Consider the following 19,883-nt stretch of genomic DNA (forward strand, 5'->3'; position numbering starts at 1 on the left):
TTCAGTGATGTCATGCCTGCTGGAAAATGCACCCACTTTCTCCTGCTGGGAGATTGCACTATGTGAACAAGACTAACGTTAAGATACAGAGCTTTTTAAAGCTCTGACATTTTTTTTTAAGGATGGGAGGAGTGTTGGGAGTAGTTAGGGAACACATGCTGAGTTAGTTTAGAAAAGTTTATTTGGTGACGGGTACTTTTTAAGGCAAGGTGAGCCAGAGATGACTCAAAACCAAGTCGATTTGGGCTTTTTTTTTTTATATGATTCGGTGATGTGAAAGATTGTAAGCTTATGGAGAATGGTTTCTGTAAAATATTTGTTTTTCAACCCAAAATTGAGTCCCTTTAAGAATTCTGGGAAACTGAAATTGTGTATATAAATTTCCATTTCCCAGGGATAGCTTCAGCGAGAGTGTATGAACAAAGCATTGGGGTGCTACTTGCCACTAAAGTAGCTGCAACTTAAACCCTTAATATTGTTTTTGTCTTACTTAGTTTTTGTTCAAAATACGAGCGTTGTTTGCCACAGCCCGAATAAGAACAATTTCTTACAGTAAGAATACCCACATCACAATAAATGGGCATTGTTATATGGGCAGTAGGTAAGGGTATGTGCTGCAGGAGAATCATACGTAATTAAAATATAGCACAGACTATTCATACAAGGATCTGAAAGTAAATTTAGCTTGTGTTGAATTTTTCTAACTTGCCTCGACTTAAGTGCAATTCCCACCTTTACTGCTTTCCTGCAGGAATTCTATGGACACAAATAGCTCCAAAACACGCCAAGATATCTATTGTAACTGCTCATTAACATAGTGGTATGCCATGGAGAAAATATTGGAGTAATTCCCCAGCAGAATATAATTTGAAGAACTCCCAGTGGAGACCCAATATGCCTTGCTATTAAAAGTTTAAAAACTCAGCAGCAGAGTGGGTGGTGTTAGAAAAGAGCTTACGCTTAAGCTTTCTTATTGCAATGGCGAGCTATGAACAGGCATGTTCTGGCACAAAAGGTTGCGTTATTCTTACTTTGTGGATATTAACACAATCCATCAAAAACTGCTGCAGGTGTTGAGCTAACATTACAGTACATCCAGAGTTCTCTATTAGACATTGAGGTGATATTGTTCAACATCTCTGGTTCCTCTACAATAAAGACATAATCTAGTTGCATCTAGCAACTGAATTTCAAATATTTTTTAATTTTTTATTTCTCTAGGAACTGTAAGACGCTAAACATCATGAGCCTCAGTTTGTGTAGATCAGCAGAAAATAAGTGGAGATGGCAGAGAAAAACAATATTCTTTTAGAGTACAGATGACTAAAGTATCACATTATGCATGATATATGCTATCTATTACAACATGTAAAATTGTTACTAACCGTGTAGGATGACCTGTTTAGAAACTGTTTGAACATTCTTTTATTTGTTGTTATTCAGAAAACTACAATAATTTAGCATGAATGTTTTACAAATAACAAGCGGGGATGTTAAAAATTCCAAGAGAACCAGTCAATGGCCAGGCTAAAGTGTACCAGGCCGATAGACTGTACTGCAGGTTGATGTTATTATATAGTATAACACACATAGATGGGTACAACCCTCAGATTTTTGTAAATATTTTATTGTATCTTTTCATGTGACAACACTGAATAAATTACACTGTGCTGTAACATAAAGCAGTGAATGCACCGGGGAGGTAAAATGGCTAACTGGCGTCCTATTGGACCCCAGCACTTCAGGCGAAACTCCCGTATGTAGCGCGTTCCGTGCTTCGGGTGTGCCTGCGCCAATTGGGCAAGGCGGGTCTCCTACGCCCCAATGGTCCCCTGACGTCTATACGTGACAACCCTGACTTTACACCGGGTGGCCGGGTGGGACCCTTCCTAGGTAGGTCCCGCGGACAGATTTTTCTATTTGCTCACGTTCTTCACTCAGGTTCCTTGAAACTAATGGCGGAGGTCCTATGGGAGGAACGTCATACACCTGCTCAGGTTTGGCAATACACCCAGCTCACCCATTTTTACTCTTCTTGGAAACAGTCCCTTGACCTGCATAGGCTTCCCCTCCCATTTGAATCTTTATGTCTGGCAGGTGAGTCTCCGGGACACCTGATATCTGTTATTTATGCTCTTTTGATGTCTGCATGCACATCACAGGTCCCGACTCATCAGGAGGGGTGGTCGCGGGAGCTGGGCCACGCCCCTGATTCCCTAGACTGGAGCAAGGCATATGCCTTGTGCCATGGGTGCTCAGTTTCTGTACAGTTGCAAGAAACTAATTTCAAAGTCTTGTTCAGATGGTACCGTGTCCCAGCTCTGCTGCATCGGTGCTTTCCATCTGTGCCTAATGTCTGTTGGAGGTGCGGCTCGGCCCCAGGGACCATGCTTCATGTTTGGTATAACTGCTCGCTTTTGCAGTCTTTCTGGTACGGTGTCTTATCTGCCGTGTCCAGGATTTCAGGTTCCGAAGTACCCCATACCCCCCAAGTAGCCTTACTGTCGATGGTGCCGGGCCAATTGAAATCTCTGAAAAAGGGTCTGATCAGCATATTACTCTCTGCTGCCCGAAGGGTGCTCCCACGCAAATGGAAGTCAGTCCTGCCCCCGACCTTGGCTGACTGGATAGGTGAGGTGCAATTTATCTACGGGATGGAGGAGTGCATGGCGGACAAACCTGAGCGTTTTCTGCAGCGCTGGACGCCGTGGGCCGACTTCCTGTCATCCCCTGAGTATTGGGCCATGTCTCTGTCGTCCCCCCAATTAGTTTCGCTACCATCCACCACTGATACTGACCGTCCTCTTCTGTGAGGGTCTCCCCCCCTTTTTGTTAGTCTCACCTCCTTTGCTTTTGGCTCCCTCCTTCCTTCTCCTCTTCCCCCCCCCCCCCCGGACTATTCCCTTTGGGTCTTTGTGGCATCCTATACCCCCCTTCCCCCTCTCCCTCTCAACTCTATACCGTCTGCTTCTGCTCTGTTCCTTCTACCTCTATTCTCCCCTTTTGTGTCTTGTCTATGTGTGGTTTTTTTCTTTTTTTTTTGGTTTACATCGGTTGTGTATTGGGCCTCCCCGCCAGCCTGACCCATTTAGACTTAGGTTGTAATACGCTACTTTGAGTGGCTGGGGCCTGGTTTGGATGGCATGGGTTCCTAAATGGATATTCGGATGTGACATCGCTCCCCACCACGTTGGCTAGATATCCTTGATTGTTTATTTCTTTTCTCATTGTCAAAGGTTTCCCCGACCTTGCTAGTTATGTGTTATCCCCGCTGACTCTCTCTATCTGGCCTTCACTTATGGCCTCATGGCCTACGTCAGAGTACTGGTCTTACTAGCCAGCCTATTTAGTGCTATCTAGCGCCTGATGGTGATTGTTTATGTTTCAGTACTGATTCCATGGAATCCTGATACCAGCTATCTGTATTCGATTGCCCGCTTCTACCGCCCTGGGGCGAATGTTGTATATGTTATCAATGTTTAATAAATCTTTTGAACCGAAAAAAAAAAAAAACTAACTGGGCCCAATTTGGACATTTCCACTTAGGGGTGTAAATTTTGTTGCCAGGGTTTAGACATTCCACAGCACAGGCCTTATGATAATGCTTTCAATTAGATACCTGGGTGTAAATATACTAAAGACAGGATTTATAATCTTTCTGGCCCTGGGAGGCAAGCCATGAAAGATTACATCCAGGAGAGTCTTCTAACAGGCCATATACGTTTCTCTGTCCCATGTGGTGGGTGGGAGAGGGAGGCTGTTTGTCAGTAACAAGGACAAAGGTCTTGGATTACACTGCACTCTTTAAAGATATCAGAGGGGTTTAGGGATGTCAAATCTTCTGAATCATCATCAAGAGGTTTGTTTAGCCCATCTGGCTTAGGTTCAATAAAGGCTTACAGGCACTGCAATGGATTGCTATTTAAAGTACTGCATGCATGCCAAAATTTTTCTAGTGATCTTTAACCATGGTAAGTTTTGAAGTCTAGGTCGGCTATTCTCTGCCTATACTAGATAACTATGCTCTCCTTGTGGGATAGATTCAGAGGTAGATTCCCCTCCAGTCCTCTTATACAACTGTAGCACCATCTTTGGTAACCTTGGTTTTGCATTGGGGCTTGCCCAGTCTTCTTTCTCTTGGTGGAAGAAAAAGGAGTTTCTTAGAATTAGGGATTTTATAGATAAAATAGGAGTTATCTTATAACAGAACTGTACATAAACTCAAGGAGGTCTTTCAGGTACCACCAGATAGTCCGATATATTAATAGTTTGCAACCACTATGTACTAATATTGCGATGTGCTGGTGTTTGAATCTATATGCAAGGGGTATTTGGGATGGAAAAACATAATTTCTTAGGTTTAGAGAGAGCCGATACCTAATCTGGCAAAGCTGGATTATATGTCAAAAGACAAGCAGGATTTGGGCCAGTCTCCAATAGCTGGGACAGTGCATCTAAAAACCTTATCTGCTCTGTCACAACAGTTAACGTAAATTAGAAAAACTGTCCTGAGTTGGCCTTATTAAATAGCCATGTTCCACTTATGCATAAGAGTATGGCAAAACTCATACTCCTTGGCTGTCAAACGTACCATAGGTAAACCTTGGGGATAGAAGTCTAGCTCCATCCCTTTAGTTGTCATTATGTTAAAATGAATTATGGTCAATGGCCATGTAACCTGTATTGTACAGTTTGAGCTGGTGTGGCAGTCTTTGTTTTAAATCTAAGGTGCTTTGGGTTGTTTTTCCTGGTCTGCAGCCAACTGCTTTATTCTTCTGAATAAAATATATATATATATATATATATATATATATATATATATATATATATATATATAATCTATATAGTAAATTTGAGTAGCCGTATTAGTCCAGTGTTGCAGATGCAAATCAAAAAATGTTGCAGTATCTTGTAATACCTTTTTTTATTGGACTAACAGAATTTTGTAGAGACAAGCTTTCGGGATTCCTCCCTTTATCAAGTCTAAAGCAAATCTAAGCTCACAAGCAGAAGACACAGGTTACATCTCACAAATATGCAGGGGTTAAGACAATAGATGTGGAGAATTCACACTAAGATGGGCCATAAATTGTCCTTCATAGGAACATAAACTAAATAGATAAGGATGAGAAAAAGGGGGAGGGAGGTGGGGAGCAGGGGAGAGACTGGTAATTAAGCAGGATAAAGTGAGATGCAGAAGAGAATACAGTATATAGCACAGGTTATAAGAAATTTTGATAATTAGATAAGAAGCTCAAATCCACTTTGAGTCCCCTGTTTTTCGAGTCGAAAAACAGTATCATTTTGGCTTCAAATGTTTCTCTCTCGTGTGTTTTTGAAGTTCCCTCTCAGTATCTTGATTGTAAGTTCATGTATGGAGTGGCCTGTTTGGGTAAAATGGTGTCCAACTGGGGTGCAGTAGTCATTTTCTTTATGGCGGTTGATGGAATGCCTGTGTAGATTCATCCTTTCGTTGAGTTTCCGGCTGGTTTCACCAATGTAGCATCCCATGTCACACTTGGTGCATTGTATCACGTACATCTACATGATACAATGCACCAAGTGTGACATGGGATGCTACATTGGTGAAACCAGCCGGAAACTTGGACTTGATAAAGGGAGGAATCCCGAAAGCTTGTCTCTACAAAATTCTGTTAGTCCAATAAAAAAGGTATTACAAGATACTGCAACATTTTTGATTATATATATATATATATATATATATATATATATATATATATATTTATTTTCATAGCCGTAAATGTTGCCACCCCTGAAATTTTTCAAGAAAATGAAGTATTTCTCACAGAAAAGGATTGCAGTAACATGTTTTGCTATACACATGTTTATTCCCTTTGTGTGTATTGGAACTAAACCAAAAAAAGGGAGGAAAAAAAGCAAATTGGACATAATGTCACACCAAAATCCAAAGAGGGGCTGGACAAAATTATTGGCACCCTTAACTTAATATTTGGTTGCACACCCTTTGGAAAAAATAACTGAAATCAGTTGCTTCCTATAATCATCAATAAGCTTCTTATACCTCTCAGCCGGAATGTTGGACCACTCTTCCTTTGCAAACTGCTTCAGGTCTCTCTTATTGCAAGGGTGCCTTTTTCCAACAGCAATTTTAAGATCTCTCCACAGGTGTTCAATGGGATTTAGATCTGGATTCATTGCTGGCCACTTCAGATCTCTCTAGCACTTTGTTGCCATCCATTTCTGAGTGCTGCTGGAAGACCCAGCTTTCTGACATTGGGCTGTACAGTCCAACCCAAAATCCGTTGGTAATCCTCAGATTTCATGATGCCTTGCCTCTGGGTGCCTTAAATGTGTGCAGCAAAACATCCCCAAAACATCATTGAACTTCCACCATATTTCACTGTAGGTACTGTGTTCTTATCTTTGTAGGCCTCATCCCATTTTTGGTAAACAGTAGAATGATGTGCTTTACCAAAGAGCTCTATCTTGGTGTCATCTGTCCACAAAACATTTTCCCAGAAGGATTTTGGCTTACTTAGATCCAGGCAGGAGCAGTCAAGTGCAGATAACACTGATCACAGGCGTGTTAATACACGCCAGCGATCAACATAGGAGATCAGTGTGTGCAGCGTTATAGGTCCCTAACACTGCAAAAAAAAAAAAAAGTAAGAAAAAGTGTTAATAAAGGTCATTTAACCCCTTCCCTAATAAAAGTTTGAATCACCCCCCTTTTCCCATAAAATAAATAAAACAGTGTAAATAAAAAAATAAATAAACCTATGTGGTATCGCCGCGTGCGTAAATGTCAGAACTATAAAAATATATAATTAATTAACCGCACGGTCACTGGCGTACGTGCAAAAAAATTCCAAAGTCCAAAAAAGCGTATTTTGGTCACGTTTTATACCATTAAAAAATTAATAAAAAGTGATCAAAAAGTCCGATCAAAACAAAAATCGTACCAATAAAAACTTCAGATCACGGCACAAAAAATTAATCCTCATACCGCCCTGTATGTGGAAAAATAAATAAAAAGTTATAGGGGTCAGAAGATGACTTTTTTAAACGTATACATTTTCCTGCATGTAGTTATGATTTTTTCCAGAAGTACGACAAAATCAAACCTATATAAGTAGGGTATAATTTTAACCGTATGGACCTACAGAATAATGATAAGGTGTCAATTTTAGCGAAATATGCACTGCGTAGAAACGGAAGCCCCCAAAATTTACAAATGGTGTTTTTTCTTCGATTTTGTCACACAATGATTTTTTTTTCCGTTTCGCCGTTCATTTTGGCAAAATGTAGTCTTGCATTGTTATGTCTCTGGGTCAGCGGTGGGGTCCTCCTGGGTCTCCTGCCATAGCATTTCATTTCATTTAAATGTCGACGGAGAGTTCGCACTGACACTGATGCTCCTTGAGCCCGCAGTACAGCTTGAATATCTTTGGAACTTGTTTGGGGCTGATTATCCACCATCCGAACTATCCTGTGTTTACACCTTTCATCAATTTTTCTCTTCCGTCCACGCCCATGGAGATTAGCTACAGTGCCATGGGTTGCAAACTTCTTGATAATGTTGCACACTATGGACAAAGGCAAATCTAGATCTCTGGAGATGGACTTGAAACCTTGAGATTGTTGATATTTTTCCACAATTTTGGTTCTCAAGTCCTCAGACCATTCTCTTCTACTTGTCCATGCTTAGTGTGGCACACACAGACACACAATATAAAGACAGTGAACATCTCTCCTTTTTATCTGCTTTCAGGTGTGATTTTTACATTAGCCACACCTGTTACTTGCCCCAGGTGAGTTTAAAGGAGCATCACATGCTTGAAACAATCTTATTTATCCACAATTTTGAAAGGGTGCCAATAATTTTGTCCAGACCATTTTTGTAGTTTGGTGTGACAATGTCCAATTTGCTTTTTTTCCTCCCTTTTTTGTTTTGGTTCCAATACACACAAAGGGAATAAACATGTGTATAGCAAAACATGAGTTACTGCAATCCTTTTCTGTGAGAAATACTTAATTTTTGACTGTGTGTGTGTGTATATGTATGTATATATATATATATATATATATATATATATATATATATATATATATATAATTTTAAACTGTAGCAAAACACTGTGGACCTGCGGCACACACACACATATATATATATATATATATATATATATATATATATATATATATATATATATATATATATATATATATATACACATCCCTTGACCTAAAAAAAAACTGCATTGTTTGTAATAGTGCCAGCATTTTGTCTTCCTGTTCAAACAAAGTCTAATAAACAGCATTTGGGGAATGAATTATTTATATGAAATAAGTTTTCCCTACCTATAGGAACTGAGAATTTTTGTCAGTTCCTATTCATCAGGATAAAAGTTTGAGCACTTTAGAAATACATTAAACTTTATGCCCAAGAGATTTATTCAGGAAGTATAATAGTTTGCGAACAGCAAACAGGAGTGCAGTAGCCGGCCCTTCAAAAGGAGCACAGGTGTAGTTAGATACATCTGGACCAAGCTGACAGGGTGGGAACCAAATACAGGACCTGCAGCAGTGCTGACACTGATAGAGTGAGGCAAATATCATCCATGGGGGAACAAAGAATGTCGCACTTACCGGTCCAGGATAAAACTTCTTTATTTAAGATTAGTTAGCGGGTGTACAGATCAGCATAGCGGGAGCGCCTCCACGGGACGGATGGCAGGGGTGTGGAAATTTTAAAAAAAGTCTACTTGTCCAAGGGACTAAAGCGGAACACAATCTACTTGTCCCTCAAGAAAATCCACTTGTTCTGGTAGATAAAATAATTTCAACCAAAATAGTACGATCCCCCCCCCACTAGACCACCAGGGATGGATATAAGATCCCTTTAGACACTGCTGTCAACTTAGACAGCGGTTATCTAATGGTTTAATAGCGGCCACAGCGATCGCAGTATACAAGGCTATTAGCGGCTGGAGAGCTGTACCTAGCTCCTACACCCGAGGCAAGCCCAGAAAATTGCGCGCCCCCCCACCCATCTGACCCCCATAACTCCAATTTTTCTATATACAGGGATGTATGAGGGTAATCTTATGTGCTGTGATCTGTAGTTTTTATCGGAACCATTTATTATCAGAACTTTTATTAGGAAAGGGGCTTATTCACATATATACGCACTTTTTTAAAATATTTTAATCACTATTTTTCAGTCTTCTTAGGGACTTATATATGGAGTCTTGATTGTAAAACACTGGACAGCGCTGTGTTCTGCTTCTCAGGTTTGTGTGGTTCATTTTATTTACTCTAATTTATGTGTCATTATGTTGCATTTAGTTACTAGATAACTACAACTCCCAGCATGCCCTAATACAGCCTATGGTTGTGTGGGTGTTGCAGCATGTTGCACTGTATAGTAGTCCAGTTAAGGTTATTGTGTAACATGCTGGGAGTTGTAGTTTTGGGTTGTGTCAGCTGCAGAGCCATAGTCTGTGTCAAGGAATACTGGGAATTGCAGTTAGTAACTACAACTCCCAGCATGCCCTGATACAGCCTATGGCTCGGCAGCTAACAAAAACTACAACTCCCAGCATGTTACACTTTATAGTTCTACAGTTTAGGTTACGGTGCAACATGCTGGAAGTTGTAGTTTTGGTTCAGGAGTGTTTGCGTGCATCCGTGGGGCTCTTTGTCGGCAGATGAGTATGAAGGGGGTGGGATTCAGGGGGTGCAATTTAGTGCGGGTGACCGGAAACCACTAAAAAATAACTGGCAGCAGCACTTGTCAGTCCGCCGCTGTACAAAACATACATGCATGCATACAAATATCATACACATATACATACACCGGGCCACTGCCCCTTATATCATACATTACATACATCATACATACAGACACATCATACATACACCTGCTGCTGCCCCCCCCCCCCACATCATACATTACATACACACATCACACATACACCAGGCTGCTGCCCCCTATATCATACATTACATACACACATCATACATACACCTGCTGCTGCCCCCCCCCACATCATACATTACATACACACATCCCACATACACCAGGCTGCTGCCCCCTATATCATACATTACATACACACATCATACATACACATACATTACATACACTGGGCTGCTGCCCCCTATATCATACATTACATACACACATCATACATAAACATATGCATTACATACACCAGGCTGCTGCCCCCTATATCATACATTACATACACACATCATACATACACCTGCTGCTGCCCCCCCCACATCATACATTACATACACACATCCCACATACACCAGGCTGCTGCCCCCTATATCATACATTACATACACACATCATACATACACATACATTACATACACTGGGCTGCTGCCCCCTATATCATACATTACATACACACATCATACATAAACATATACATTACATACACCGGGCTGCTGCCCCCTATTTCATACATTACATACACACATCATACATACACATTACATACACCGGGCTGCTGCCCCCTATATCATATATTACATACATTACATACACCGGGCCCTGCACCCTATATCATACATTACATACACACATCACACATACACACATCATACATATACATTACATACACACATAGACACATCATACATACACATACACAGGGCCCTGCCACCTATATCATACATTACATACACACATCACACATAGACACATCATACAGACAACATCCACACATCATATATACACATGACACATACATATGCACACATCATACATACACCTGCCGCTGATACACCCCCCCCCCCTAATCATACAATACATACATATAAATACATACATGCCGATGTGAAGTGAAATCCCCAGCCTGTGCAGTGCAGTGCAGTTAAGTATGTCTCCTCACACACGTCCTCTCCCCTCCCCCCGCTCTGTGTTTTCTCCCATCAAAACTAGAAACCTCCCCGTGATAAGCGAGGTCCTGTGTAGACAGAGCAGGGGAGGGGAGGAGCTGTGTAAGTCCTCATTCTCCCCGTCTTCTTGTATCCAGAGCTGCGCTCTCCATCCTCCGGGAGGGGGATGAGGGGGCGTGGCTTAATCATCTCCTGCAGACCGTCCTCGGGCTCTGCCCTCGCTCCTCCCCGCTCTAGCTTCAGCAAACTTCGGAGAGCGGAGGGGAGGAGCGGTGAGGTGAGATCTCCTCACACCGGCTGGGGGGGCTCTGAGCAGCAGCCCCCGGCTACTGAAATCAGCTGGGGCCGCCACTGCCCCCTCCATACACCCTGAGCGCCGGTGTGAGGTGCAGACTTGCATCTGCTCCTGCGCCTCACACAGGCTTTAAAGAAAAATATGGGGGAAGTCTGTCTGTCCCTGCTAGCCCGATACAGGGCTAAATCTATGAAAAATTCACCTGCTCGGCGCCCAAAACTACTTGACCCGGGCGTCAAGCGATAGGATATCCACATCCCTGGGATGGTATCCGCTTCGTGTGCTGAGCACACTTTGTCTACCGACTGACGAAGTGTGCTCAGCAAACGAAATGGATACCATCGGTCCCATGGAGACGCTCCCGTTATGCTGACTAATCCGTACACCCGCTGACTAAGTGTGCTGAGCACACTTCATCTGTCGACAGACTAAGTGTGCTCAGCAGACAAAACATATACCATCCATCCCGTGGAAACGCTCCCACTATGCTGATCCGTACACCCGCCGACTAGTCTTTGATAAAGAAATTTTACCCTGGACCGGTGTGTGCGACATTCTTTGTTCCTTCACGGATAGTATAGTTTGCGTTACAGATCTAAAGTGCTGCCGGGAAATACCAACACCATCTAGTTTAATTTTAATATTTCATAATCCTACTTATTTATGGCAAATCCAGGACTTGTCTCCAGGAGTCGGGGAATGTGCCTCTTCCAAATAATTATTTAAATCAGTACTTCCCACAAAATATTCAGGCTTTGAATTCTCTGCTCCTGTTTTGTTCCTTCTCATTTATCTGGGACGGGGTCTGTCTCACGGTAATCTTTTCTTTACACTGCTAAACATACAGGAAGATAGTTTACTTTTCACAATGGTTTAAATAAATAATCCCAAATCCCTTAAGGCCTCGTTATAGTGGCCTCATACAAATGTTCACTTGTATATGGGCTTAAATAAAAGTGTCTACCTTGCAATTTGAGCTCCTGCTGACTAGTTTAGCCTTAAGGAAGTATTGAAATTCACGCGGCTCATTATTCCAAGGAGTGTTACGCAGCCTATTGAGATAAATCATTGTGAGGGTTGTCAAATTAAAGATTCTTCTGAAACCAAAATAAACCCATTTTGAAAACATACGCTTTTAGAGAATATTCAAACTTTCAGGGGGAGTTGCTTTTTTTTTTGTCACAACGATGGCTACTGCCTCGAAATAGAGCTCTCGAAAATTGATAGCAGGAATTGAGTTGAGAAGAGACTTATTCAAATGGTAATTTTCAGAAATGCAAGCAGAAAACACATAATTATAAGAAAGCAGTATTTACCTGCCTTCCATCTGTCATTCAGAGTTTAGTTTATTCATTATAATGCAATATAATGCAGTTGTAGAACATTTACAAATGGTTCCGAAAACCAAATAGAGAAAGTGATTCAAAGTACACCATGCTTTCCAGTGGAAGCGACAACAAAGCATAAATTGGAAACTAAATATATGCAAATCCTACAATCTGCAGTCCTGGACTCTTTACTCCTTATACAAAAAAAAAAAAAAAAGCCATGCTAACATGACATATCAAATGTAACAGTCATAGTTGCATATTTTTACATCTGGCTTTTAAAGGGCTCTTTAGACAATGACTATCTGTTTGTTATTTCCTTTTTGTCAAAAACGCCTCAAAGTGTTCCTCTGATGGGACATCCAGCGATCAGCTGTAGAAACCTGGCAGTAAGTGTTCAATTTCCCTGCAGTGGCCCCACAGGAAAAATTAAGTACTCTATTAACCCCTTAACGATGCAGGACATAAACGTACATCCTGGTGCGGTGGTATTTAATGCACCAGGACGTACATTTACGTCCTGTACATGACCACGAGCAACGGAGTGATGCTCGGGTCATGCGCGGCAGATCCCAGCTGCTGATAGCAGCCAGGGATCTGCCGGTAATGGCTGACATCTGCGATCGCAAAAGCAGAAAAAAATTTACTTCTTCTTAAAAACAAATTGGCAAATGAGCATGCGGCCAGGGTCCCCATCGCAGTTTAAGAGTCCTGGCAGAACTATCAGTCCTGAAATGTGAAGGCATTATGCGACAGGATAAATTGCATGGACTCTACGATAAAATCAACCACTTCTTTCGGCTTACCCACATCCTGGAGGAACTCTCTCAACACCCGGACCCCTTCATCTTGAGGGATCTGGGTGTAGAGACCCTCCACACCTACCGATGCTAAATGATAACCATCCTGCCAAGATAAATCAGAGAGGGCTCTCAAGAATTCCCCCATGTCCTTTAAATAGATCGGCAACTGTCTCAGTAAAGGGCAAATCAACCAATCTATGTATTTCAACAGGCTCTCGGTCACTGAGCCCACCCCCGAGACAATAGGTCTGCCTGGGGGGTGGCTCAGTGACTTATGAACTTTGGGGAGGTAATACCAGTAAGGTCTAAGTGGACATTTAGGTAAAAGCTTCTGCGCTGTATGTAAAGAAATAACTCCCAATTCCACATATTTGCTTAACAAAGACTGTAGTTGACTCAAATATTTTGTAGCGGGATCTGATGGTAAAGGTGTATATACGTCCATATCATGGGGATGACGCTGGGCCTCAGAAATATATTGCTCCCTCGTCAATACCACAATATTGCCCCCCTTATCCGCTTTGCTGAACACTAGATGTCTCTGGGACTTAAGGAATTTCAAAGCCCTTTGTTCACTGGGGGTGAGGTTATTGGCGGCAGCAGGGTACATCAGCGACCTCACCTCACTGCTCACTAAATTAGTGAACACTTATGTTATGCCCCCCAGAATTTGTGGGGGACAGAATGTGGATGGATTCCCCCGTAAGAAGGGCTTAACTTCCGGTACTACTTCCGAATTGCTTACAGACATATCAAACAAATTAAGGTCAGTAACAGGTACAGCATCGGTTAAGCTACACAACAATTGTATGCCCTCACCAACATCCTGTGCTAGATCTGTAACCACATAGAAGCCCAATGGGCCTACTTTAATTGGAATTTCACACGTTTTTTTTATCGGGGCATATCTCTCTTTTTTGGCAAAGTATTTAAAACAGTTTTTGAACAGATTTAAATAAGTCCACCTGGAAATTTGTGAAATCAAAAGTCTCAGGTAAACAGAAGTTCAGTCCATGAGCCAATCCTAATAGACAATCAGGGGTTAGTTCAGTTTCGGTAAGGTTAATGACAAGACACCTGCTGTCTACTGTCTACAAGACACTTGCTTCCTCTTGTAACCTCCTCGACCCTGATTTGGTTTTCTTGCGGTGTCCCCGCCGAGTCCTTCTCCTAAAGGGTGGATTGCCTTTGGTCTGGGGGTAGTGGCTTGGTCATCGGAAATACTAGAGTCGGAATCAGTAGTCCAAAACGAGTGCGTCGCCTTTGTTGTTTCAGACTCCCCCAATCAAAGACACGACCCAGATTCATAATCGGATTTGTCGCGAATAAATTTGTCTCTTTTCCCGTCCTTAATTTCTGCTTGGACCACCAGAAGTTTCTTCTGGTATATGTACCGAAAGATGGTGGAGATCGTCACAAGTTATTACTACAGAAAGAATCTGCCTGGATCCTGAGAATGAATGCCATAGGTCCTTATGGTCTTAATGATGAGAACGATATGAACGTTTTTCTATAAACATGCCCGTGTGTTTTGTTGGCTCTCTCACTGTTCACAATAGGTTTTATTGGTATATATATATATCACTTACCTGTCCAGCAGTAGCGCTTGTGTATGCGCACGTGCCGGACATTTGTGTACTGATTGTCATGGCACTGAGCTCTGCTGATGTATTTCTAGCACGCTGGTAACACGTCATACCAGTGAGCCGGAAGAAGCATATATCGCAAAACTGAGTTGACATCCTTTTTGCTCTATGTTTGGACTTTTTGAATATTCTAGACTATAGGACCAGGTACCACTTTAGCAGCGAAAGGGACAAGCGTTTTTTTGCCCCAGGGATGGTGAAGATATTAAGTTATGAAGTCGGCCAGGGATGGGTGGGGGATGGGGGGACTTCATAACTTAACATCTCCACCATCCGTGGGGCAAAAACGTCCCCTGGGGAAGGTGAGGATAAATGATTTTTGCATATATAACACGTTGTTAAGCATTATATATGCTAAAATCTACTGATTGGTTCCCTTTAAGTATAATGATAATCAATAATTATTGTGCAATGCACTAGAGGTCCTCAAGGGGCAGGGTGTGGGATCAGTAATTTTATTCATGAGACTTCATACACAGAGGGAGTGAATGTACAGGGCGGCAGGATGGTGAAGGCAGGGGAAAAAGACTGAACGCCGGGGCGACGTTTAACCCCTAGTGGTGCTTTCTCAAGCCCTCAGTGTGAGAAGGGTTGAGAAAGCACCGCTAGGTGTGAAATGTCGCTCCGGCATTCAGTCTTTTTCCCCTGCCTTCACCATCCTGCCACCCTGTACCTTCACTCCCTCTGTGTATGAAGTCTCATGAATAAAATTGAAGATTATCTGCTACACATCCGACGTGGTGAGTGTTTTCATTGCCATTCTTATGAACTGTTTCAGTAATTATTGTGCAATATGTTAATTGTCCACAAGAGGCATACATGAGGATAAATGACGGAGTGTTGGAGAGTACTGCGAGTCTCTTTTCCTATAGGCTAAGAAGGATACCGGGACTCTCCTAGGCCTGTGATTTTTATCTGTAAAATCTGTTAATACAGATTGCAAAGTATATTGCCAATTCATATTATACTGATTTGTGTATTTTCCTTACACATGTTCGATCATAATTCTACAAACTATAAATTTAATGTTGTAATTTCAGTGCATGGTATTTTGTTAATTGGATTTCATATATCAAGACCCCAAACTTATCAAATCTCTTAATTTATTTGGAAATATAAAAGGAGAATGTAAAATTCTAATGATGTTTGATCAGAAGCAGACAGATGGCTGGATTACGGAGAAGGTGGAAGGTGCATTTTATTAAAGTTTCTCGCTATAGATAGTACAGCAACAACGTATGTGTGTAAGGCTCAACCATATATTTACAACACCGTAGTCCTATCTTACGACCACGTTGATCCAGAGGTAGGCAAACTAACTATATAAGGAGAAATTCCCTGACCTGGCTCTTGGACCCATTTTCATAGTTACTTTCTTCCAACAACCAGGACCACGCCTGTGCACAGGTTATGTGTACAAAACAAGAGACAACCCAGGAAGTGGTGCCGTTTCTGGTAGAAAGCCATCATCATGTTATTCTTTTTCTTAAAAAAAAAAAACTTAATTCTGCATACTCCTCATGTCTTTTATTAACTGTACTGTTAAAAGAACTGAGGTCATTTGTGGACATTTAGAAATATTTTGGGTAGAAAAAGTTAACTAGAGACTGTTGGGTGTGAGGAAGGTGCCACTTTTCCACAGATATATAATTACAAACAGCAAGTAGAAGCAGCACAACCTCCAAGTATAGCAGATGTATGGGTGCAGGTGGGCACAATCGCAGCCCAGGTCACAGGCGGCAGCAAGCAGCTAGGGATGCAGAAATCACTTAGTACTCCAATATCAAGGTGAAGTAAAAGTGTGCATTTATTTCCTCATACCAAATGCATTTGGTATGAGGAAATAGTCACACTTTTTCTTCACCTTGATATTGGAGTACTGTGGAATTTCTGCATCGTCCTAGATTGATAAACAGATCGATAGATCTATTATTTACATACAGTATAAGACTATATATAAATCTGATGATGGCAGCAGAACGAAGAGAAATTTACGCTGGAGATTGGGATTGATAAGTGGGATGATCATTTCGTATTCCACTGGAAAAAGTGACAAACACATCAGAGTTCTGATTGGCTTTACTTATTGCACTCCCATACTCCAGTGCCATTGTCTGCGACAGACCCAAAACCTCAAGTAGGGATTTCCAAACTATACTTCTTCAGTTAGATGTTGAAACGAGGCACAATCAATTAGTTGGTGAAATATAATGCCTTTTCTTCATGAGCAACCATATCACAGTGAATTATTGAACACATAATTATTTGACAAGTAATCACTAACAAAAAACATTTAAGGGGAACTATGGTAGAAAACGAATGTTTTCTAATCAACTGGTGTCAGAAAGTTATACAGATTTGCAAATTACTTCTATTTAAAAAATCTTAATCCAGTACTTAATCTTCCAGTACTTATCAACTGCTGTATGCTCCAGGAGACAATGTGTAGTTCTTTCCAGTCTGACTACAGTGCTCTCTTCTGCAACCTCTGTACGTGTCAGGAACTGTCCAGAGTAGAAGTAAATTACCATAGCACACCTCTTCTGCTCTGGCCAATTTCTGACACAGACAGAGGTGTCAGCAGAGAGCACTATGGTCAGACTAGAAAGAACTTCACAATTTCCTCCGGAGCATAAAGCAGCTTATAAGTACTGGAAGGATTAAGATTTTTAAATATAAGTAACTTGCAAATCTGTATAACTTTCATGCACCAGTTGATTTAAAAGAAAAAAAAAAAAAAAAACTTCCACCGGAGTACCCCTTTTATAAAAAGAAAGAGCGGAAACCTTGTTCGATCTTGCGGTACCACAAAAAATCTGTACATGAAGAGAACTGAGCAAAAGTCATCTGTATAAAGGTGAAAAACCAATCTGTTTTTTTTAAATAATACAAAGTAATAGGAATTAAGTTAAGAAATAAAGATTAAAAAAAATACCTACTCTGTATTGGTGTTGTTGACACAAGTCATGTATAGCACCCTTGCAACATTCTGAACTTCTGAAGTGTTTTTTGAAACACAGGATGAACTTCCAGAGAAAAAGCAGGACCCGACACTTCCAGACTTTATCAATTCCACCAACACTGTGTCAACATTCAACAGCCAAAGCTAAAAGAATAGGGTAACAAACAATCATGAGTAAAAATAAATAATGCTACACATATTTGGAATCACACAGCAGACTATGTGCAGTCATTCAACACTGACAACTGGAGACCCTCAGTACTGTAATACACATTTGTGGTCTTTGTTTCTTTCCTCTCTCGTAGTGCTGGGTGGTATACCGGTTCATACCGAATACCAAATTTTTTTACGGTTGGGCCCCTCCCCTCGAATGAATGAATTATCAGCAGCAGCGCGCTGTCCCCACATCAGGGAACTAATATCTTACCCGCGGGCACTGTTCTGCTTCTCTCCCCCCTCCAAATGAATTATCAGCCCAGCGCTGCGCTGTGCCCCACTTCGGGGAACTAATCATATGTCACCCGCAAGTGCCGCTCTCTTCGTCCTCCTGTGAGTTGCGGGTCAGCAGCGCTGGAACTCTGTACTATACTACATATTCCTTTTGCCCGGGCTGCAAAAATAAACAAAACAACATCGCTGCCTCGGTCGGTGATAGGCTGAGCGCACTGTCATGTAAGTAGTCGGCCGGCTCCTTACCTGACAGTGCGCTCAGCTTATCACGACCGAGGCGCGACATCGCTGAGGCCAGTGATAGGCTGACTGCTCTGTGATGTTCCCATCCCCAGCGCGAGGCCGTTACCGAGCAACAGGGGAACGTAGAAAGGTGAGTTAAAGTTTATTTTGTTTATTTTTGCAGCCCGGGCAAAGGAATATGTAGTACAGTACAGATTTCCAGCGCCGGCGGCACACAACTCACAGGAGGACGAGGAGAGTGGTACTTGAGGGTAACATGATTTGTTTCCCTGATGTGGGGGACAGCGCAGTGCTGGGCTGATAAACCGGGGTGTGGGGGGGGGGGGGGGAATACCGTTAAATACCGTGGAACCATCATTACTTACAAAAATTCTGTGATATACATTTTTGGTCATACCGCCCAGCTCTACTCTCTCGGTGTATGACCAAACACAAATATGTAAAATATGTGGCATCTCTTTGGCATCTATTACAGGCATCCCTTAAAATTGTCGTCCATTTTGAAGTCGTCCATTTTGAATCCAACTTTTGTTTTTTCAATAGGAAGAGGGTCATGTGACACATCAAACTTATTGGGAATTTCACAAGAAAAACAATGATGTGCTTGGTTTTAATGTAACTTTATTCTTTCATGAGTTCTTTACAAGTTTCTAACCACTTATAAAATGTGTTCAATGTGCTGCCCATTGTGTTGGATTTTCAATGCAACCCTCTTCTCCCACTCTTCACACACTGATAGCAACACTGCAGGAGAAAAGCTAGCACAGGCTTCCAGTATCCGTAGTTTCAGGTGCTGCACATCTCGTATCTTCACAGCATAGACAATTGCCTTCAGATGACCCCAAAGTCTAAGGGGGTCAGATCGGGAGACCTTGGGGGCCATTTAACTGGCCCACTGCGACCAATCCACTTTCCAGGAAACTGTTCATCTAGGAATGCTCGGACCTGACACCCATGTGGTGGTGCACCATCTTGCTGGAAAAACTCAGGGAACGTGCCAGCTTCAGTGCATAAAGAGGGAAACACATCATCATGTAGAAATTGTGGATTGGTCGTTGTGGGCCAGTTAAATGGCCCCCAAGGTCTCCCGATCTGACCCCCCTTAGACTTTTATCTTTGGGGTCATCTGAAGGCAATTGTCTATGCTGTGAAGATATGAGATGTGCAGCACCTGAAACTACGGATACTGGAAGCCTGTGCTAGCATTTCTCCTGCGGTGTTGCTATCAGTGTGTGAAGAGTGGGAGAAGAGGGTTGCATT

At 41.8% G+C, this 19,883-nt stretch overlaps 2 protein-coding genes across 8 annotated transcripts in view; one reads left to right on the forward strand and one right to left on the reverse strand.

Annotated features, from left to right (window-relative positions):
- Positions 1-19,883, forward strand: part of DOP1A (DOP1 leucine zipper like protein A) — a 307,594-nt gene that overhangs the window by 126,999 nt on the left and 160,712 nt on the right. The window lies entirely within an intron of this gene.
- Positions 1-19,883, reverse strand: part of UBE3D (ubiquitin protein ligase E3D) — a 194,972-nt gene that overhangs the window by 89,682 nt on the left and 85,407 nt on the right. For all 7 annotated transcript variants that reach the window (XR_008891266.1, XR_008891262.1, XR_008891264.1 and 4 more), the window contains one exon: positions 17,908-18,074. Coding sequence is in view for 1 of the 7 variants with exons in the window: in XM_056565969.1 (XP_056421944.1) it covers positions 17,908-18,074 (167 nt within the window). In the remaining 6 variants the exon portion in view is untranslated. The remainder of the gene's footprint in view (positions 1-17,907; positions 18,075-19,883) is intronic.

This window comes from Hyla sarda, chromosome 3 (genome assembly GCF_029499605.1).
Source record: "Hyla sarda isolate aHylSar1 chromosome 3, aHylSar1.hap1, whole genome shotgun sequence".
NCBI lineage: Eukaryota > Metazoa > Chordata > Amphibia > Anura > Hylidae > Hyla > Hyla sarda.